This window comes from Anolis carolinensis, chromosome 3 (assembly GCF_035594765.1).
Source record: "Anolis carolinensis isolate JA03-04 chromosome 3, rAnoCar3.1.pri, whole genome shotgun sequence".
In the NCBI taxonomy this organism is placed as follows: Eukaryota; Metazoa; Chordata; class Lepidosauria; order Squamata; family Dactyloidae; genus Anolis; species Anolis carolinensis.
This window is the reverse complement of record NC_085843.1, coordinates 149,663,100-149,681,503: the sequence shown is the minus strand read 5'-3', so window position 1 is coordinate 149,681,503 and position 18,404 is coordinate 149,663,100. Positions and strand designations below refer to the sequence as shown.

Here is an 18,404-nt window from a genome sequence, read left to right as displayed (position 1 = left end):
TCCAACAATTCACGTTTTTAAAAAATGAAAGATCTGCTTACCGTTTATATTCATATATAAGTTGATATGATGTACAGGGTGGGCCAAGGTCCTAAAGGGTTTTCTATATCTAATACCTCCTTTATTTTTTATTAATTTTAATTTACAATACCATAACATCATATACAGTATTTGTAGGAAATAAATGTACATTATGTGTGAAAAATCTAATCATTTTAATAGTGTCTATTTTCTGCTTTAGAAAAAACCCATGCCCTTCTTAAGATGTTTTCCATGACATCTTAGTGTTTCAGGTTCCAGCGATCTGATTTCAGCCTGAATATTGTTCTTCAGCAGTTGGAATGTATGAGGTGTGTTGAGATAGCCCCATAGGAGACAATCAGGAACCACCAGATATGGAGAATGTGGTGGCCAGGTTAGGTCACAACCACGGGAAATCATTCTACCCTCAAAAATTGGCCTGAACATTTGGATTGTATCTCCATTAGTTGGAACCATGTGTCATGCTTATCTCAAACTACAGAGAGTAAGAACTGTTCAATCATAGACCAATATTAATTTCCTGTGGTTTTTGAAAAAGTAAGGTACAATCACTTTTTCCGACCTCACCCCAAACCAGACACTTAAGAGGGTGCAATTCCTTTTGGTGAAATACCCTGGGATTATCAGAACCCCAAATCTTGCAATTTTGTTTGTGACTGAAACAATTCAACTGAGATCAGCTTGTGGATAGATTTGGGATCTCCCCTTGCCAATTTTTGAAATTTGGCTGCATATTGCAATCTACAGTATAGGCATAATCTGGTGGCTTCAACTGTGGCACCAACTGGATTTTATATGGAAAAGTTTCCAGGTACAGTAGAGTCTCGCTTATCCAACTTTTGCTCATCCAACGTTCTGTATTATCTAACACAGTCTGCCTCCTGCCCAGATCCACAACTGTTTCTCTAGGCAGCAATGCACAGCGGGCCTCTCTGTGACCTGGGCGCCCGCCGGGAGGGGTGAGACGCAGCTGATGCAGACTTTTCCCATCGGGTACATCATCCATCTTGCAAGGAGGGATTAAGGAAAATAGGCTTTTGCTTAATCCTTCCTAATCCAATATTTTCGCTTATTCAATGTTCTGCTGGCCCATTTATGTTGGATAAGCAGGACTCTACTGCAGGGGTCCTCAAATATTTTAAGTGGAGGGCCAGTTCACAGTCCCTCAGACTGTTGGGGGGCCAGTCTGTGGTAAAATAGTCCAAAATTAGGATTGTTGTTGTAGTGTGCCTTCAAGTCGTTTCAGACTTAGGTCAACCCTAATTCGAAAGTTTAGGACAGGGGCCAGATAAATTGACCTTGGAGGGCCACATCCAGCCCACGGGCCTTAGTTTAGGGACCCCTGGTCTAAGGTTTAGGACAGGGGCCAGGTAAATTGACTTGGAGGGCCACATCTGGCCCATGGGCCTTAGTGTGGGGACCCCTGGTCTAAGGTTTAGGACAGGGGCCAAGTAAATGGCCTTGGAGTGCCGCATCTGGCCCACGGGCCTTACTGTGGGGACCCCTGGTCTAAGGTTTAGGACAGGCCAGGTAAATCACCTTAGAGGGCTGCATCCGGCCCCTGGACCTTAGTTTGGGGACCCCTGCTCTAATGTATTCAAAATACGCTAGAGCGAGGTGTACTCCAACCTATCCAGTCCACCTTCATGTTAATATGCTCAGGACTTCTGCAATACTCTCTCTTACACACTCAACTGTAGCTTCCTTTCTAACAGAGCTCAGTCTGCCTTTCTGTGGAAGGTCTCATAACTTTTCCTCAGTGATTAAACATTTCAGATCAAATGTCTAATCATTGGTTCACTTACAGAATCTCTGACATAATGGAGATTATATGATTGTGAGGTCACAATTATTGATCCTTGGTTTTGATAGTAAGATTTCACAATTTGTGTTCACTATTCAGTTATGAATTTCTGAATGTCCAAGATATTCTTTCAAAAATCTATAAGGAAAACTAAAGAAAAGGTTTTTTTTTCCCAAAAAAGTTATTAAACCATCAGATCCCTTTGTGATTTTTAGCCCACTCTGTATACACAATTCACTGTGAGATTATAGGTTTTTATTTATTTATTTAGTTACAGTATTTATATTCCGCCCTTCTCACCTCGAAGGGGACTCAGGGCGGATCACATTACACATATAAGGCAAACATTCAATGCCTTAACATAGAACAAAGACAGAGACAAACGCAGGCTCCGAGCTGGCCTCGAATTCATGACAGAGTGATTTGTTGCAGCTGGCTGCTCACCAGCCTGTGCCACAGTTTCTGTTTAAAACATTTTATGTATGCACTATATGACCTCACTTAGGATTTATTTGGAAATGCATTTGATACAAAAATTGCATGGTTTTCCAGGTTGTCCTCACTGTAACAGTCTAAACCAAAATACTTCTTGAGAAGAAGCTCTTAAAGTTCTACTGATGAAAAAACTGCCATACATAATCTGTTTTGGTTTTAATCTGAATTCTAAAGAAATCATGCTCTTTTTGTCCAGTACAAAATCTTTATTTTAGCTGCACTTAAAATGGCAATCCTAAATTATCTTTTTTGTTATCTTGTGCTGCATATTTGTTTTTAACTCATTAAAGTGTGTGATGCACCTTTTAGAACTGTTTAGATAGACTTGAATCCTGGCTCCTGTGGCAACCAAGAAAAAAAATAATTGCTTACTTTTCTTCTTGTTTTGCATGTCTTCCAACCCATCAAGATAAAAAAGTCAAAAGAAAACAATGATCATAGTAGATCAGTATGCTTTCATGAATGTTTACTGAAAGTCTGGGTCCTCTTATTTCCTAGACCCTGTGCAGTTTAAAGGATCATTCAAAAGGAGTCTGTTTCCCAGAATGAGAACAGTTCAGAGTGTTTATGAATTCTTAGGGGCTGGAGGTTCTGTCTTCTTGCAACTCTTTGAAGCAATATGTCTTTAGTTGATGGTGCTTTCAGAGAATACTTCAGACACTAAAGGAAATAACATCCCTGATAACAACATCTAGCAATTTAGGATTGTTGATATACGTATATCATTTACTACAGTTGTGATTATTTATTGACAGACTAGCCTCTGTATCTGTCTTTAGGTATAGGCTAGTAGCATTCCTTCTCTCAACATTCTTGGTCATAGACGTTTTCTCATGATGGTTATTCCGATCACTAGAATCACTTTCATCAATCAAGCTAACAGTGTAATAGTTAGCTATGTTCACTTGGGGTCAAGACAGATCCAGTTGTGAAGTTGTCCAGCTATTGCAATACAACACACTTTACCACAACCATTGCATATTGGGTTTGATTTCTGTCATTCAGGAGCTACAGTTTTTGGGAACAAACTTCAGTATTTCAGTTACGTACAACATGCCATCACCTCAGACCACTGGTCATTTACATAGGTACCTGACTGAGTTTGACTAAGTGGATTTCCATTTATTGGCTTTGTTGGCTGTGGAAAATGAGATCCAACCCTTATCCTAAAGGTGTTAATGAAATCATGGTTCTGGTATTTTGGGGTTGATAGAATTTATCACAGTTCTGAAGAAGGAAAAGGTCTTCATCCAAATCTGGACTTTCTGGTTATGTATTCCTTCAGAAGGGCTAGTGAAATTCAGAATGATAAATTATTTATCATCTAGCAGCTCCTACAAATCACAAATATATTTTTATCTGTAGATTGGATGGAGTCATATTTTATGAGGCCACCTAGCCTAGGTATTGCTGCTCTTTCCACTTTACTTTGAAAGATTTAATTGCAACTCACAGCCCAGCTGTTTGCACTGAACATGACACTAGTACACTCAGAAAGTTTATGACCTCTTACTGTAAACTTCCACTGATCTTGAATTTGAGTCTTTCTGCACAAGGGTGATACTCATCACATCCCATACCATCAGCAGGCCAGTCACACTTTTGCTTCATTCTGAGAATCTGAAACTGTGGGCCTCTGTTAATCTAGTGAAGTTTCATTTGACACCAACAGGTAGTTTCAATTAATTGTTACACTTCTAGGATTTTTGCATATTTTCTGTCTTCCAGACTTCAAATCCTTATTAGGATCATTGACATGGCTGGTGACTTGGAAACTCCCAAAACAAGTGACTTCAGATTTCACTCCTGTTACAGTATACTCTCTCCCTCCTGTCCCAGTGTTCTAGCTGGGAATAAACTTCCTGACCAAGAGTCTCATTCTGACTTTATAAATGTTATGTTCCCTAAATATATACCTACAATGATGGCTGCAATCCAGCAAGTTGTTCCATAGGGCTTTGGTTATCACTCTATTTACCATTTACACATTTCCTCACAATGCAAAGATGGTTATCTGAAATAAAACTCATAATCAGGGCTTTATATGCCCAATGTTTTACAGCCATCTCATGTTGGAATTGGATCATCCAATGTGGTCATCATAATCTGCAAAAATACGCAAAGTAGTATTGGATCAAGAATCCAACTGACCTTCAGATTGCTCTTTTGGGAGTGGTTCAAAATGTACAACTTTTGCTTTCTAAAGTGGTATTTAATCTCTCATCACACTTAGGCAATGTTGGTATGTGTTGGATGTCAATGCTCACTGTGACTGGATGTGATAACATGTGCTACAATTTAGAATTGTGTGTAATGAAAATTTCCCTCCATGTGTATACAGTTATGGGATGGCAACAGAGAGAAGATGCGAAGCTAACATACTAATAATCCTTCCTTGCATATTTATTTTGCACACATTTTGAGTGCCTTTGCAGGTCAAGTGTGATAAAATCAATGAAACTGAATAATTCAGAATTGCAGTCCTAAACACTCCATCCAGTAAACTCAATTTTATTGAAGACAACATCATTCAGAATAGTTACTCCATGCCTCTTGTTATTGTCAAGATTTGTATAATTTGATGACAAAATTAGATTTCTTTTTAATGAGTGATTTTATATAACAGCTCTTACACAAACACATCCTATTTTTTAAAATTTCAACTTGTAGGACTATTTTTTTTCAAATACACACAAACATGTATTTTATATTCAACAAAATTTATATCTTAAGTTTAGGAAAGCACGGTTTTGGCACATTTGGTGGTTATTTTCATTTTTGGTCCTAAAAATTAAAGAAAAAACAAACAGTTTTTCAGAGAGCCATTGTCCCATATACAATTTTTGCAGCTTTACTGCTATCAATTCTATTTTTGCTTTGAACTAATCTCTATAAAATGGTCTTTTGCTTATTTTTTCAGTTCATAAGATCAACCTGTAAATCATCTTGCATCAGATTCAAACTTCTTCATATTTAAAGTGAACTTCTGGAATCAGTGGGACCTAACAAAACATTAATCAATTTCTCTGAGTCTACTCTTACTATGACTAACTTTTTTTTACTATTCAGTGATATTTCTGGGTTTCTCCAGTTCTACTTTTGACATGTCCCCCCCCCTTTCACCCTGAAGTACAAAAGCAGCTAAGTCTTAGAGGTGGTTGACAAACTCCACATTTGAAACAACACACGGAAAACCCAAAATGAGCATTCTAGGTCATTTGCCTAGAACAGGATCTTGGTCTCCATCTGTAGCTCACCCACTGAACTTTTAACCAAGAATCTTCTTCAAATGGAAGCTTCAACTTGACATCTATTTAAATTGTGAGTCTGAATTATAAATTAGGAATCCTGTCCATTGGGGAAAATATTTTAATTCTCTTTCTGAGTGCAAGGGATTGAAGACAGAAAGTTACAATAAAGGTCCAACTTCCAGACTTATATACAATTTGAGTTTTCTTCTTGTTCTAACTGATGGAACGGATCAAGACGACTGAACAGTCAGTGGCTTGGTTTCCTCTATCTTCCTGCCCCTTCAAATAAGAGCTACTGTATTACAAGTAATAAAATTTGAAAACTTGGTATTCTCTGTGTTCATTTATCAGAGGAAGGAGTCATTATAATTACATTGTTGAGAGGCTTTATTAAAGTCTGCATCTGGAATGTTGTGCTTTCTGTTGATAGGACTGACATATTATTGTGTGGTCCTCATCTTTTCATTTGTTACAAAGTTCTCAAGAAGAGTTTTCTGACATTAATTCATCACTGATTGCATTGGTGATCATGAAGCATCAAGCTCTGTCATTACTTGTTGTCATCAGATAACTTTATGCATTCTACAGAGACTTTCTATGTGAATTCTCTGTCCTTGAGCTGGGCTGGGCTGCTATTGGAACACAAACATTGCAACCATCCTATTTCATTTGAACCATACGGTAAATGTTTTGGTTTAGACACTTGCTTCTTTCAGCTGTCTGACATGGCTGTTTAACACTGCCTCTTCCACATTCAGGTAAGTCGGTGTGTTTTCCTCTGTGTATGATTGCATAGAGATTATAAAGAAGAAAATCAGATTATGTACTTGTTCCTATTATTTTTTAAGTAGATATACACCCTTTACGTGCTGCATTACGCTTGCTCTGTTGATTGTTTGGTTAGATACAACACATGCCTGGATTCTGGATGAATGGATTCTAATCTTGGACATGCTTAAAATTTTATATAATGTGATTTTATTTTGTAATGGTATCTGTTTTATATGAATTGTTGTTTTGTAGTTTTATATGAATTGTTGTTTTTACATTGTTTTTAGGCATTGAATTTTTGCCTATTTATTGTAAGCCGCTTTGAGTCCCCTCGGGGAGAAAGGCGGGGTAAAAGTGAAGTAAATAAATAAATAAATGCCCCGTTAAACATGTGGACTAAGGTTTTGGGGAGGGATTCCTGCTAAAATTTGTTTGCTGTCTCTAGAAACTTCTGAAAGGTTCTGTGCAGATATATAACCCATATGTGTGATTGCACTCATAACCATATAAAGTACCACTGCTGTAAGTTCAAACTATTCCTTAAATTATTCAGTGTTATTTCACTTTTTCTATCCTGTCAATTACAGTTTGTTATGTCATTTTGCGCAGCAGTTATTTTGCTCATCTCACTTACATAGGGACCAGACCCTAAAGAAGGGTCTTAATGCTTAAACCAAGCAAAAGAAAATAAGAGAGACCAAAAATAATATTTATGCAGAACCTTTGAATATATGAAGCAAAGAGGATCAGTCCCATGACTGATCAAGATAATTGATATTTTCATAATTGAGACAACTCACCAAGTCAACCTTTCCTTAATCTTTTTTCATCTAATAAGTAGGATTCAACATAAATTGACCCAAAGAGTGACAGCAGTATGGAGGCCAGGTTCTCACTATCGGTGCTGCTGAAATCTATCAATTGTATAAAATGCTATAGAAGCCATGCCTCCCTATGGCTTGGAACAAGTTGAAAATAGTAATATACTCACTATGAAGACCATGTGTAGAAGACAGGGCATTTGTTTCTACTATTTCCAGTAGCTGCACATTTTCTATGCTGTCTCAGGTTCATGTAAATTGTAGATTAAAATATCTGGAAGGTTACGAGTTGTTGTATGCTGGATTCAGATTGACATAGCACAGGTTTTATGCTATCATTAGGTCAATTGCACAACCACCCGAGGGAGGTGCTGATACCATTCTTATACCTAGAGTGACATTCAGTCAGTTTATATCTGATCCATTTTTAGGTGCAAATTTTATATATGTGAGAGTACAAAGATGAAAAGTGTATGTGCTTTCAAGTTCCTTGTCAAGTTGTGCTGATGCAGTGAATTTTATAGGATTTTCTTAGACAATGAATACTCAGAGATGGTTCTGACAGTTTGAAAGGTATATAAAAAATCTTGTGATCACAAACAAGAAGAGACTGAAAGCATGTTTCATTTGATGTAGGCTGAGAGTCCTTCTAGCACCATGTCCCTCATTTGGTATAGGCTAGAGCTTTTCATTCAGCATAATCTGGGAGTTTACTATGCATAATCCCCATTCAAATACTAGGACAATGCTTCCATCACAGCCCAAATCAGTATAGCTGAAGTACTTTAATTGATGAAAGTAAACTTCTTTCCCCTTTTCTGCCTTCCATAAGTTCTTTGTTTCCTGGGAGAAAATGGTGGTCTTTGAGCTCAAATAAATATGTCCTATCTTTTTTGGTCAGTGATAGCAAAGGAACAAAAGGCAGTTAAAACAGAAGTAACAGCCTGGTTGCTTGACCTGTATGTTTTCATCTCTTTCTTTCCCACTCTGGTTTTCTTTCATTGCTTTTGATCTTTCTAACAGGTTGCACTTTAATTTAAAATAAATTGATGGAAGCAGATGGGAGGATTAAACATCAAGTTTGAATTTAAATTCATATTAATAGGTTGATACTGAAATGGTTTGTATAGCATCTAGAGAAAGCTTGCTGGCTTTAAAAAAAAAGCATCAAATTTAAAGGCAAGCAGTCTTCCACTTGAGATGTTTTATGTTATACCAACTGAGTTGGGCTTTGAGATAAAAATAGAAACAGGTGTGGAGGTAGAAATATATATTCTTGTTGTTCCAGCCCTTATTGCTCATATTTTTCTTGAATAGCTCTTTTTTAAATGATGTGAATAAAGGGGCTTACTAATGTCACAGTATGTAAATCATGTAGATCCATGCAGGAGATATTTTGGCACTTATTTTCTGTGCATCTTTATTTTAGCACAATTGCTTCCCCCCCCCCCCCCCCCTACAAATGACTTACCTGGCAATGTGGCAATGTAAAAACAAATGGTACAATTTGTGGTCTGTTTCACACTGAATAGTCATGTGTGTAAAACCAAAATGCTAGAAATAGACATCTTTGCTACCTTCACCCACAACAGCCCATCAGACCACTTTGTAGTAAAGAGTATTTCAGTAAAAGGTCAGCTACTGGGTGAAGTGAATTGTATTGCAACAAGCGGGATGGAATGGAGCCCTTCATTCTTGAAGGCTGATTTCACAATTCTGCAAAATTCAGGATAATTTTTTAAAAGGCAGCTTTTATAGGAAATTGGCATTCTAAATCCAAAAGTGATCTCAGATTTGCTCCTTCACATACAGTATTTTTCTCACAACTTCCTTTTATGTATTTGCAGAATTATGTTTTAGATTTGTTTCTGGCTACAATGGTTTTTAAAACTTGATAAGATGTAAACTCATTAAACTGTAACTTTTTGTATAATCATAACATCGTGAAATATACTGCTTTGAAATTGGGTCCATCATTTTGAAACACTGTATATGATTGATTAGTTGAAAAGCACTAAAAGAAAATGTACTGGAACATCAGCTTCTATATCTAATCAAAACTGAGTAACAACTGAATTAGGGGGGGAAATAGTGAATGTTTTGAAAGAACTGTGTGTGGTATGACATTTTCTTGTGTTTTTCAAATTCGGCATCCATAAATGCATTTCAAAGAATTATTATTTACTTCATTTATATCCCGTTCTTCTCACCTCACAGGGGATTCAGAGTGCTGTACATCATATATTTAGGCAAACATTCATGCCTCAGTTATGCAAACTGTTAAAACATAACATAAAACCATTAAAACAGTAAACATAAGATACAGTTTAAAACCAGTAACCTTTTAAGTATGATAATCTAATACACAAATACCACATTACATCAATCCTTAGTCATAATCCAGCTGCTTCATTTCTGACTGTGTCATGACAGGATGTAAAAGTGCATTTCTGTCATTCTCTGAAAGCCTGTTTGAATAGCCAAGTTTTAACTTGTTTGGTGTTTCCTAAATGCCAGGAGGGAGGGGGTTGATCTGATCTCTCTAGGAAGGGAGTTCTATAGCCAAGGGGCAACCACCAAGAAGGCCCTGTCTCGTCCCCACCAGTCGTGCTTGTGAAGATGGTAGGACAGAGAGCAGGACCTCCCTGGCTGATCTTAGCACTTGAACTGGCTCATAACAATATTGAAATACTTTTTTCATCACTGGCCTGTTAAGGATCCTGTCCTATGCATGTGTTCTACCTGTGATCTTTCAACCCAGTATAAGTGTGTTTGAAATATATTGGGTTAACAAAAATATGTACTGACTTGATGATTTTACTTCAGTAGATGTTACATTTTAGAAAACAAGCCCAGCTCAGACAATTACGAGTGGCAGTAGTGTTTATACTGTATAATTACATAATTTGGCTTTGGCATGGGATCACCAAATTCACAATTTCCCTTTTCTTGCCCATTAGAGGGAAATAATTACTCAAACTGGATACCTATGAAAAACACCCGTGGGAAATATGACATCTGTGTATTAATGGGTTTGGGAGTGTTCTTATTCAACGAATAGAGGACATAAGTCACTGATTGGGTAACTGTGTGTACCTGGTGTCTTAAGCAGTATATTCATTTATCAGAATTTGGCATGTTATTCTCCCACATTAGCCTACAGGAATTGTTGCTTGTTTCAAGTTATGAGCCTTGATCATCAACTCAGGTCTTGCCAACTCTGTGCCCTGACTTCTTCCATTGAATCAATCCATCTGTAATTTAGTTTTCCTCTTTTGTTACTAACTTCTAATTACTGAATTGGATTTTTATGATCAAACATCTTCAAGGAAGGGCAGGAAGATTTTAAATGATGCATATGCCAACACATAATTTTTGAGATCCTTTCGTGAACATATTTTGAAGCTGTATTGTGTAGATGGGTTTTCAAGTTGAACTGATGCTTATTTCACAGCAAGGAACTGATGATTTGCTCACTATGGAGTTATTTCTCTAGGCTCTATGTATTATCCAAGAGCCTGCTTAACCTGTAGCTGATAGCAGCAGCTCTGCTTTGGGATCCTTCCCATCAGTTCTGCCAGGACGATGTATAAATCAGAATGCATCAGACAATTAATTTGTGTGTTGGCATGGGAAGTCTAGAAGGATGTTCAGTTTCTGTATGGTATATTCAGTGACACAACTGCAGCAGTATACTGCCATTTTGTCAGGTTGTTAGTCTGGTGACAGCCACCACATGACACTAATTGGTTCTAACAAAACCAAAGAAGAAATATTAGCATATATCTTAGACCCTGGAAACTCTACTAATGTTTTTATTTATCCCAATTGTTATATGAAGATGCCTTAACACTTTGTGAAGAATTTTCTGCACTCTGCTTTGTCCAATAAACAGTATTTATTGATTCGCGTATTTAAAATACAACCCACCTTTCATCCACAGACAAAAGGCTGATTAAAATACATGCAATCAAAATAAATAAACGTCGGAAATATTTTCATCATATATAACCAATATAAATACAGTACAAGCCACTTCTAAAGGGAACAGCCAAGACCTTAACATTCTCATTTTTAAAATGTTATGATCAGCTTATGGAAAATCATTAGAAAATAGACGTATATTTGGGGTGTAGGAACATAGGAGGGCCTCTGAAACTTGTTGGTGGGAAAATTCATATAAAAGAAAGAGTTTTTAGTTGACTTGTCTCCAAGTTATAGCATTCTTAAATATCATCACCTTCACTTAGAAGTTCAACACAGAAACAAATTCAATCAGTGCCTGTCTCCTATATTTTGAATGCTCTTCAAAGGCAGGCCTATGTAGAACGCTTGACAACCACCTAGAGATATAGCTGAGGCTTGTGTTGCTCTGGTACATTTTCCACAAAGATTTCAGAAGATTCCACAAGATTTTTTCTTATCCTCGGTTAAAATTTTTCAAATTCATCAATAATTTTTTAAAACCAATTTATGGCTAACTTTCATTAGCAGCAGAAATCTACATCTCTCAATATTTTCAATTTTGGGCGATGCCACCTCCTTTATAGATTTGTTTCACCAGAAGAATGCTGTTTGTAAAAGGCACTGATGATACAAATCACTCATTATTCTTTGAAGTAGCTAATATCAACAAAGGTTCCACATAACTAAATTTGGCCACTTAAAAAATATTCATTATATTTGTAGTCTTCCAAATTTCAGGACAATGCATGCCATCTTCTGCCCATTTATTCTTCCAGGAAACATATGGTTGGGAGAGAATAGACAGAATATTTCTAGCTCAGTGGGCTTTGTAGTTCTACAAGAATTTGAACCCCAGTATATCCCATCCTAGTTCATCACTAACTTCTACACCATGTTAAATACCACCACTTGCGACTTCAAAGTAGGGTAGAACAGACCCATATTAGAGATGACAATTTGCAATGCCATTTCCATTCTCTTGAATGCTTTATGCTTAGACGTAAATTCTACAGACAAAAATCCTCCAGAAAGAGTAGTAATGCTATTTTTCTGTCACATCATTTTCCTTGTATTTCTGGTGTTCTATCTTTTAAAATTGTACTCCCTTTCCCTCAGACACTTGAGATGTAACTGTTTGCCCTTTAAATATCTAAATTGCTTAGATATTAAGCAATTGTTATTTTTAAAATGTATGTTGAGCAATTGTTACTTCAATACTATGCTTTTCATCTTTGAATTTTCCATTAGTCACCTTTCCAGGAAAAAAATGCACTTTTGTTTTCTGAAAAAGCAAAGGAAGAAATAGTTCCTTTTCTTCGAATAGCTGTTATATTAGTCATTTTTAGATAAGTAATTCTGTACATCAAAGAGCAGATTATATAGACCAGGGTTTCCTAAACCTTTCCACCCTTTTTTTCCATTATTTTTTAACCAAGAATCTTTTACGCAACCCAGATATATATACACACATACACATACACACACACACACGCACAAAACAGTAGAGTCTCACTTATCCAAGCTAAATGGGCCGGCAGAAGCTTGGATAAACAAATATCTTGGATAATAAGGAGGGATTAAGGAAAAGCCTATTAAACATCAAATTCGGTTTTGATTTTACAAATTAAGCACCAAAACATCATGTTATACAACAAATTTGACAGAAAAAGGAGTTCAATACGCAGTAATGTTGTAATTACTGTATTTACGAATTTAGCACCAAAATATCGTGATATATTGAAAACATTGACTACAAAAATGGCTTGGATAATCCATAAGCTTGGATAAGTGAGGCTTGGATAAGTGAGACTCTACTGTATATATAATACATATACAAATCAAACATTTACTGATAATAAATTATAACAAAATATTTTAAAACAGTTGTTTGGTATACATATAGTTTTACCATTTATTAAAGATGAAAGGAAATTTCCATACTAACAAGATGGATGTGCTTGTTTATTTTTACATTTTAAAAATCTTGATGGAATATTTGATACTGTAGGATGTAGAGTATCTTCAGCATTTTCTGGAGTTTGATATTTTGATTTTATAATTGTCAAAGCTAAGAACTGCACTTTGCATAAATACTCATACAAAATGGCAGTAATATGTTTAGGATCATTTCAGAAATTACTGGAAATTCTGTCATAATCCCAAGACAAAATTCATTTAATGATGACTTAACCATATATCTTATATTTTTATATTGTATTTAATTGTTCTTAATGGATTTTATATATTGTTATGTTTTTTTAACTATGTGTCGGCATTGAATTGCTGCCAATTGTGTGACCCGCCCTTAGTCCCTTCGGGTAAGAAGGGCGGGATATAAATGTTGGAAATAAATAAATAAATAAATAAATGATTTCTTAGGAAACTATAGTTTTAAACCTGTGTCATTTGATAACTTAGCAAATTCTTCTTGTAACTTTAATGGCAGATGACTGACATTTTTTATTTCAATTGAGTATGGTTTATACGCTCAACTTAGTTTTTTAGAATCAAAATTTGAAGGGAGTTATTTCCGAAACAGAAGAGATAGCCATCAAGCAAAATCAGCATTTGCAAAACTTGCTAAACAAGGCGAAATGACATCACTCATTGCTGCTAACAGTTTCATGTAAATGACTAAAACACAAATAATTTTTGTAGTTGAATATTCATAAACTTTTTGCTCTTGCCAAATGTTTTGTGACCCTCCACATTAGTTACTTGACCCCACAGTTTAAGAAGCTTTCATATAGGCCAGCAGTTCTCCACTTTGTGGGTCCCCAGGTGTTTTGGCCTACAACTCCCAAAAATCCCAGACAGTTTACCAGTTGTTAGGATTTCTGGGAGTTGAAGGCCAAAACATCTGGAGACCCACAGGTTGAGAACCACTGATATAGACAATGGAGAGATAGATAGTTTTGATAATACACATGTCTGAGTCATCTGTTTTATCTACAGGATGAGGAAGAAATGGGGTATGAACAAACTTTAGAATTCCGCCGAGGTGGAGATGGACAACCTCGGCGATCAACACGGCCGACTCAACAATTTTATCAGCCTCCAAGAGCAAGGAACTGATAAAAGGTAAATGGCAATTAGGAACTTTTCTAAAATGAAGGCTTTTAATATTTGTTGTGAAAATTATTCTAATATTATTTTGTAATTTTCTACAATAAAGTTAATAATTTATTGGTCATCTTTTGAAACTTGCTTGATGTTCATTTTTATCTAGAAACTTAAATGGATGGGGCTACAATTATGACTTAGTTTAAAATGTATGAGCTATAGGGGCAGGCTCAGAAAAAAGCTGTCTAAATTTTTTACAAAGACCAATATTTTCCATGACATATAAGGTCAATCGGCCATTGACATTGACAATCAGTGATTGACATAGATGGGAAATGTAGAAAGAGTCTATGATATATTGTGATAGGAATGAGAAGATTGCTAACCTGTTTGGCATAATAATCAGGTTTGCATTTTTTTCACTTTTCAGCGAACAGGAGAGAAAACCAAGGCACAAATGGGCACATTATCTACTATGGTATAAATGCCTTGAGGCATACTTTCAAAAAAAAATTGACTGCCACAGATTTGTCAATAAGAAGCAATAACCGAATCAATTGTAGGGCAGCTCACATAAACAAAATATAACTTTAAAGTTAAGAATGGGCAAAGTAGTTCTGTGGACTAGATAGAATTCTTCACTCCTTTTCTTCTCAAAGGAGGAAATTAGAATTTTTACCAATTTTCTCTTTATTGTGAGAAAGTAGTTAGACTGTATAATTTTTAAATTACTATTGCACTTTGGGACTTAGCCTGTGCAAAATTCACACACATTTTGTGTGAGAAATAGCATTTTATGCACAGGAAACGGTCATTTTTTAATACGTAAAACATTGTTTCCTACACCGGATATACTGTTTTCTGCTAAAGCAATTGTGTTAATTTTACCCAGAAAGTCTCTATATACACATTTTCTGTGTAGAAAATATTTTTGTCCAAAATGTTTTCTGTACAGAAAATGCTTTTCTTCCATGCAAAATAACAAATGTGAATTTTGCATAGAATGTGTCCTGGACTGTTTTTCATCAACTCAGAAAGTATTCTATGCAGAATTCTTATTTGACTATTTATTCTGAATACCTTAATCAGTTCAGGATTCTTCTTTTGAGGATTCAATCAAACTTGAAAAACATATTTTCCTACTTTTTTGTCAAATATGTTTTAAAATTCCTTCTATCTTTAGTGTGCTCCATTTATAACCCCTGAGTAGTGACTATGCATGTTCCTCAATTTTTAAAATAGATCCCCCCCCCAAAAAAAAAAATGTTAAAAAAGAGGGAAAGCTCTTTCAGGAATTGTGTAATTTCTCTTCATCTTTTTGCCCTTATAAGCTATTTTTAGTCTTAGGCCGCTCTCCACCACAATAAATGATGTATATGTATAACATAATATAAAAACTTCAATATGTTCAGAGATAATGGTGCTATCTTGTCCCACACACTTTTACCGAAGATAAACACAAGAGTGGGGCAATTTTAAACCCGAGTTTCAGAAATATATAATACTGTACAATGCTGGAAAAGCACAACAGACTGAAATAGGCAATTGGAAAACATTTTTAAGGGAAATGTCACTTTTGCTTTTAAATAAATGACTTTATTAGCAGCATTTGTCTATCATTTTTTGTATTTCGTTGCTGTGCCTCTTTCACAGCCTCATAGTAAGACTTCAGGATTTCAACAGATGGCTGGCAAGATGCCTTATGTGAGTACGGTTCATTTGTGGCAGTATTGTGGCTTTACATTGATCTGCTTCATATAGTACTCATGTGGAGTTTAATGCAGTTGAAAATTTGTTGCATTGCCACAATTAAAATCAATTTGTAGCATTCTCAGGGCTAATCACATAAAGAATTTACCGCACAGAGAGTCACCACAGAATGGTGTTACATTTTTTGACTTCTCTGGTTAGAATATCAATTACCCTTGACAGTATTCAGTTGTTCATCTCTTAAAAATAATTAAGCCATATTTTCTTTCAATTGTTTATTGAAAATATTTTTAAAAAGAAAAATTGGAAGCTTAAGCACAAGAACATAGTACACAAATAGCGGCATAATGGTTTTGCTAATGCTAATAGTTTGAGTATAGCTTTGACTCCTAGGCACATTCTTCCACAACACAGTACAGAATATATGAAATGTAACTGTATGCATTCAAAGTCTTTAGTATGTTACTGAAGGCAACGTGATTTTTGCCTATGATTGATTTTGGAACAGTACTTAAGTCAGTGATTCTCAACCTGTGGGTCTCCAGATGTTTTGGCCTTCAACTCCCAGAAATCCTAACAGCTGGTAAACTGGCTAGGATTTCTGGGAGTTGTTGGCCAAAACATCTGGGGACCCACAGGTTGAAAACCACTGACTTAAGTGGCAGCTTCATGAGGGAGATAGTAAAAAGAAAGACAGGAAGAACAATATGAGTGAAAGCAATCTCCTTGTAGAAGAATACAGAGAATCACAACAACAACAATTTTATTTATATCCTGCCCTATCTTCCTGAGGGCTCGGGGCAGTTAACAACAAATATCGGCAAACATTCAATGCTGTAAACACTAGACCAGGACAAATAACCCATAAGAAATTGATAACAGTCTATGCGGTTGGCTAGATAAGTTTGGTTACAGTTGATGTTTAAACAAGTCATAGTTTATTATTAATATTGTTGTTGTTATTTTATTGTATGACACAGCAAGCTAGACATGCTGGATTTCGTATCACAAAAGTTGTTATTATTATTATTACTATTATTATTATTATTATTATTATTATTATTAATTTTATATTGCTAGTTCAGTTAACATACAGGTCAGGTAGAGCAGACTAGTTGAACCACTGGTTTCATGAAGCTCCTGAGGTTTATAACTTGTAGCATAAATGGCTCTGATGATTCCTCTATATCAGTGTTTCTCAAAACAGTGCTCCCCAGATGTTTTGGATTTCAGCTCACACAATTCCTAACAGCTGGTAAACTGGCTGGGATTTCTGTGAGCTGGAATCCAAAATACATGGAGGAGCAGTTTGAGAAACACTGCTCTATATAGTAAGAAACAACCACCTTGGGGTGCCATATTTTTTTCAGGTTCTTTCTCCTGTCAGTGTTTTTTAACACATGCTTGCAATCTATAGAATATGAATTTTTATAAGTAAAAAAGAGTTTTAGTTTATTAAGAGAGAGCTATTATTTATTAGAGAATTGCAACAAATGTTGTGTGCATACCAAGAGTGTGGGAATCATGCAATTTCCAGATGTAGAATTGCGATCTCCCATCAGGTTTAAACTAAATAACCAATGGACAAGGATGCTGGATATTATAGTGTAATAACATTTATAGTAATGGTTCTCTACCTGGGGTCCCCAGATGGTTTTGGCCTTCAACTCCCAGAAATCTTAATAGCTGGTAAACTGGCTGAGATTTCTGAGAATTGTAGGCCAAAAACTTCTGGGGACCCCCGGTTGAGAACTAGTGATCAATAGGGCCACATTATTCCCATCCCTCCTAAATACAGACTCCAGCACATAAACACACATTGGCTGCTTCTTTATATAATAGATTTAAAAAAATCCTAGTGTCTGCTTCACCAAGTGTTCTCCATATGATACATACAAATGTTGATTGACAATAGATGTAACAATTGTCTGCTTTCTATTTTGTGGTCAACAGATTGTGTGTGTGATTGATAACAGATGGAGTGCAAATGAGGATCTTCATGTTGTTCTCTTTTTCCTCACTTCAGGTGTTTGTTGTGGCAAAACCTCTTGATGCTCTCTTCAGTGCTCAAGATGTCTCACTTTGCCTGAAGGATGGCACTTGACAACAAAGGCTGATAAGAGCAGGAAGGACAAGATATATTCCACCAGAGACATTTTTTTAGTTTCATGATGCTAAACTTTTTACATACAAAAATCCCATTGTTAATATTACCATCAATAAAAGCCACCATGCTGTACTGTGTCCCTGCTTTGTGTTTTTATATTTGAATTGTATCATTTTTTTCCAGAAATTACCATTAGAGACTATATATTTTCCCATTTCTGCATATTTTAATATTAAAATTTGAAAATGTATAAACATTAGACTTATAGAAAATGGGAAGGGCCTTGTTTGCATTGCTAGTTCAGTTCATAAAAACATAGAGTTGGAAGAGACCTCATGGGCCATCCAGTCCAACCCCCTGCCAAGAAGCAGGAA

General features: G+C 35.9%; 1 protein-coding gene across 6 annotated transcripts in view; it reads left to right on the top strand.

Annotated features, from left to right (window-relative positions):
* The window catches only part of tdrd3 (tudor domain containing 3), an 89,877-nt gene extending 71,710 nt beyond the window's left edge, over window positions 1-18,167 (top strand). For 2 of the 6 annotated variants that reach the window (XM_003218643.4, XM_008106845.3), the window contains exons 13-14: window positions 14,106-14,231; window positions 17,950-18,167. In XM_003218643.4, the coding sequence (XP_003218691.1) occupies window positions 14,106-14,225 (120 nt within the window). In that variant the 3' untranslated portion in view covers window positions 14,226-14,231; window positions 17,950-18,167. Of the gene's footprint in view, window positions 1-14,105; window positions 14,232-14,643; window positions 15,918-17,949 lie in introns of all 6 variants that reach the window. The other 4 variants (XR_505934.3, XR_505935.3, XR_505933.3 and 1 more) reach the window with 4 other exon arrangements.
* Window positions 18,168-18,404: the final 237 nt, after the last annotated feature.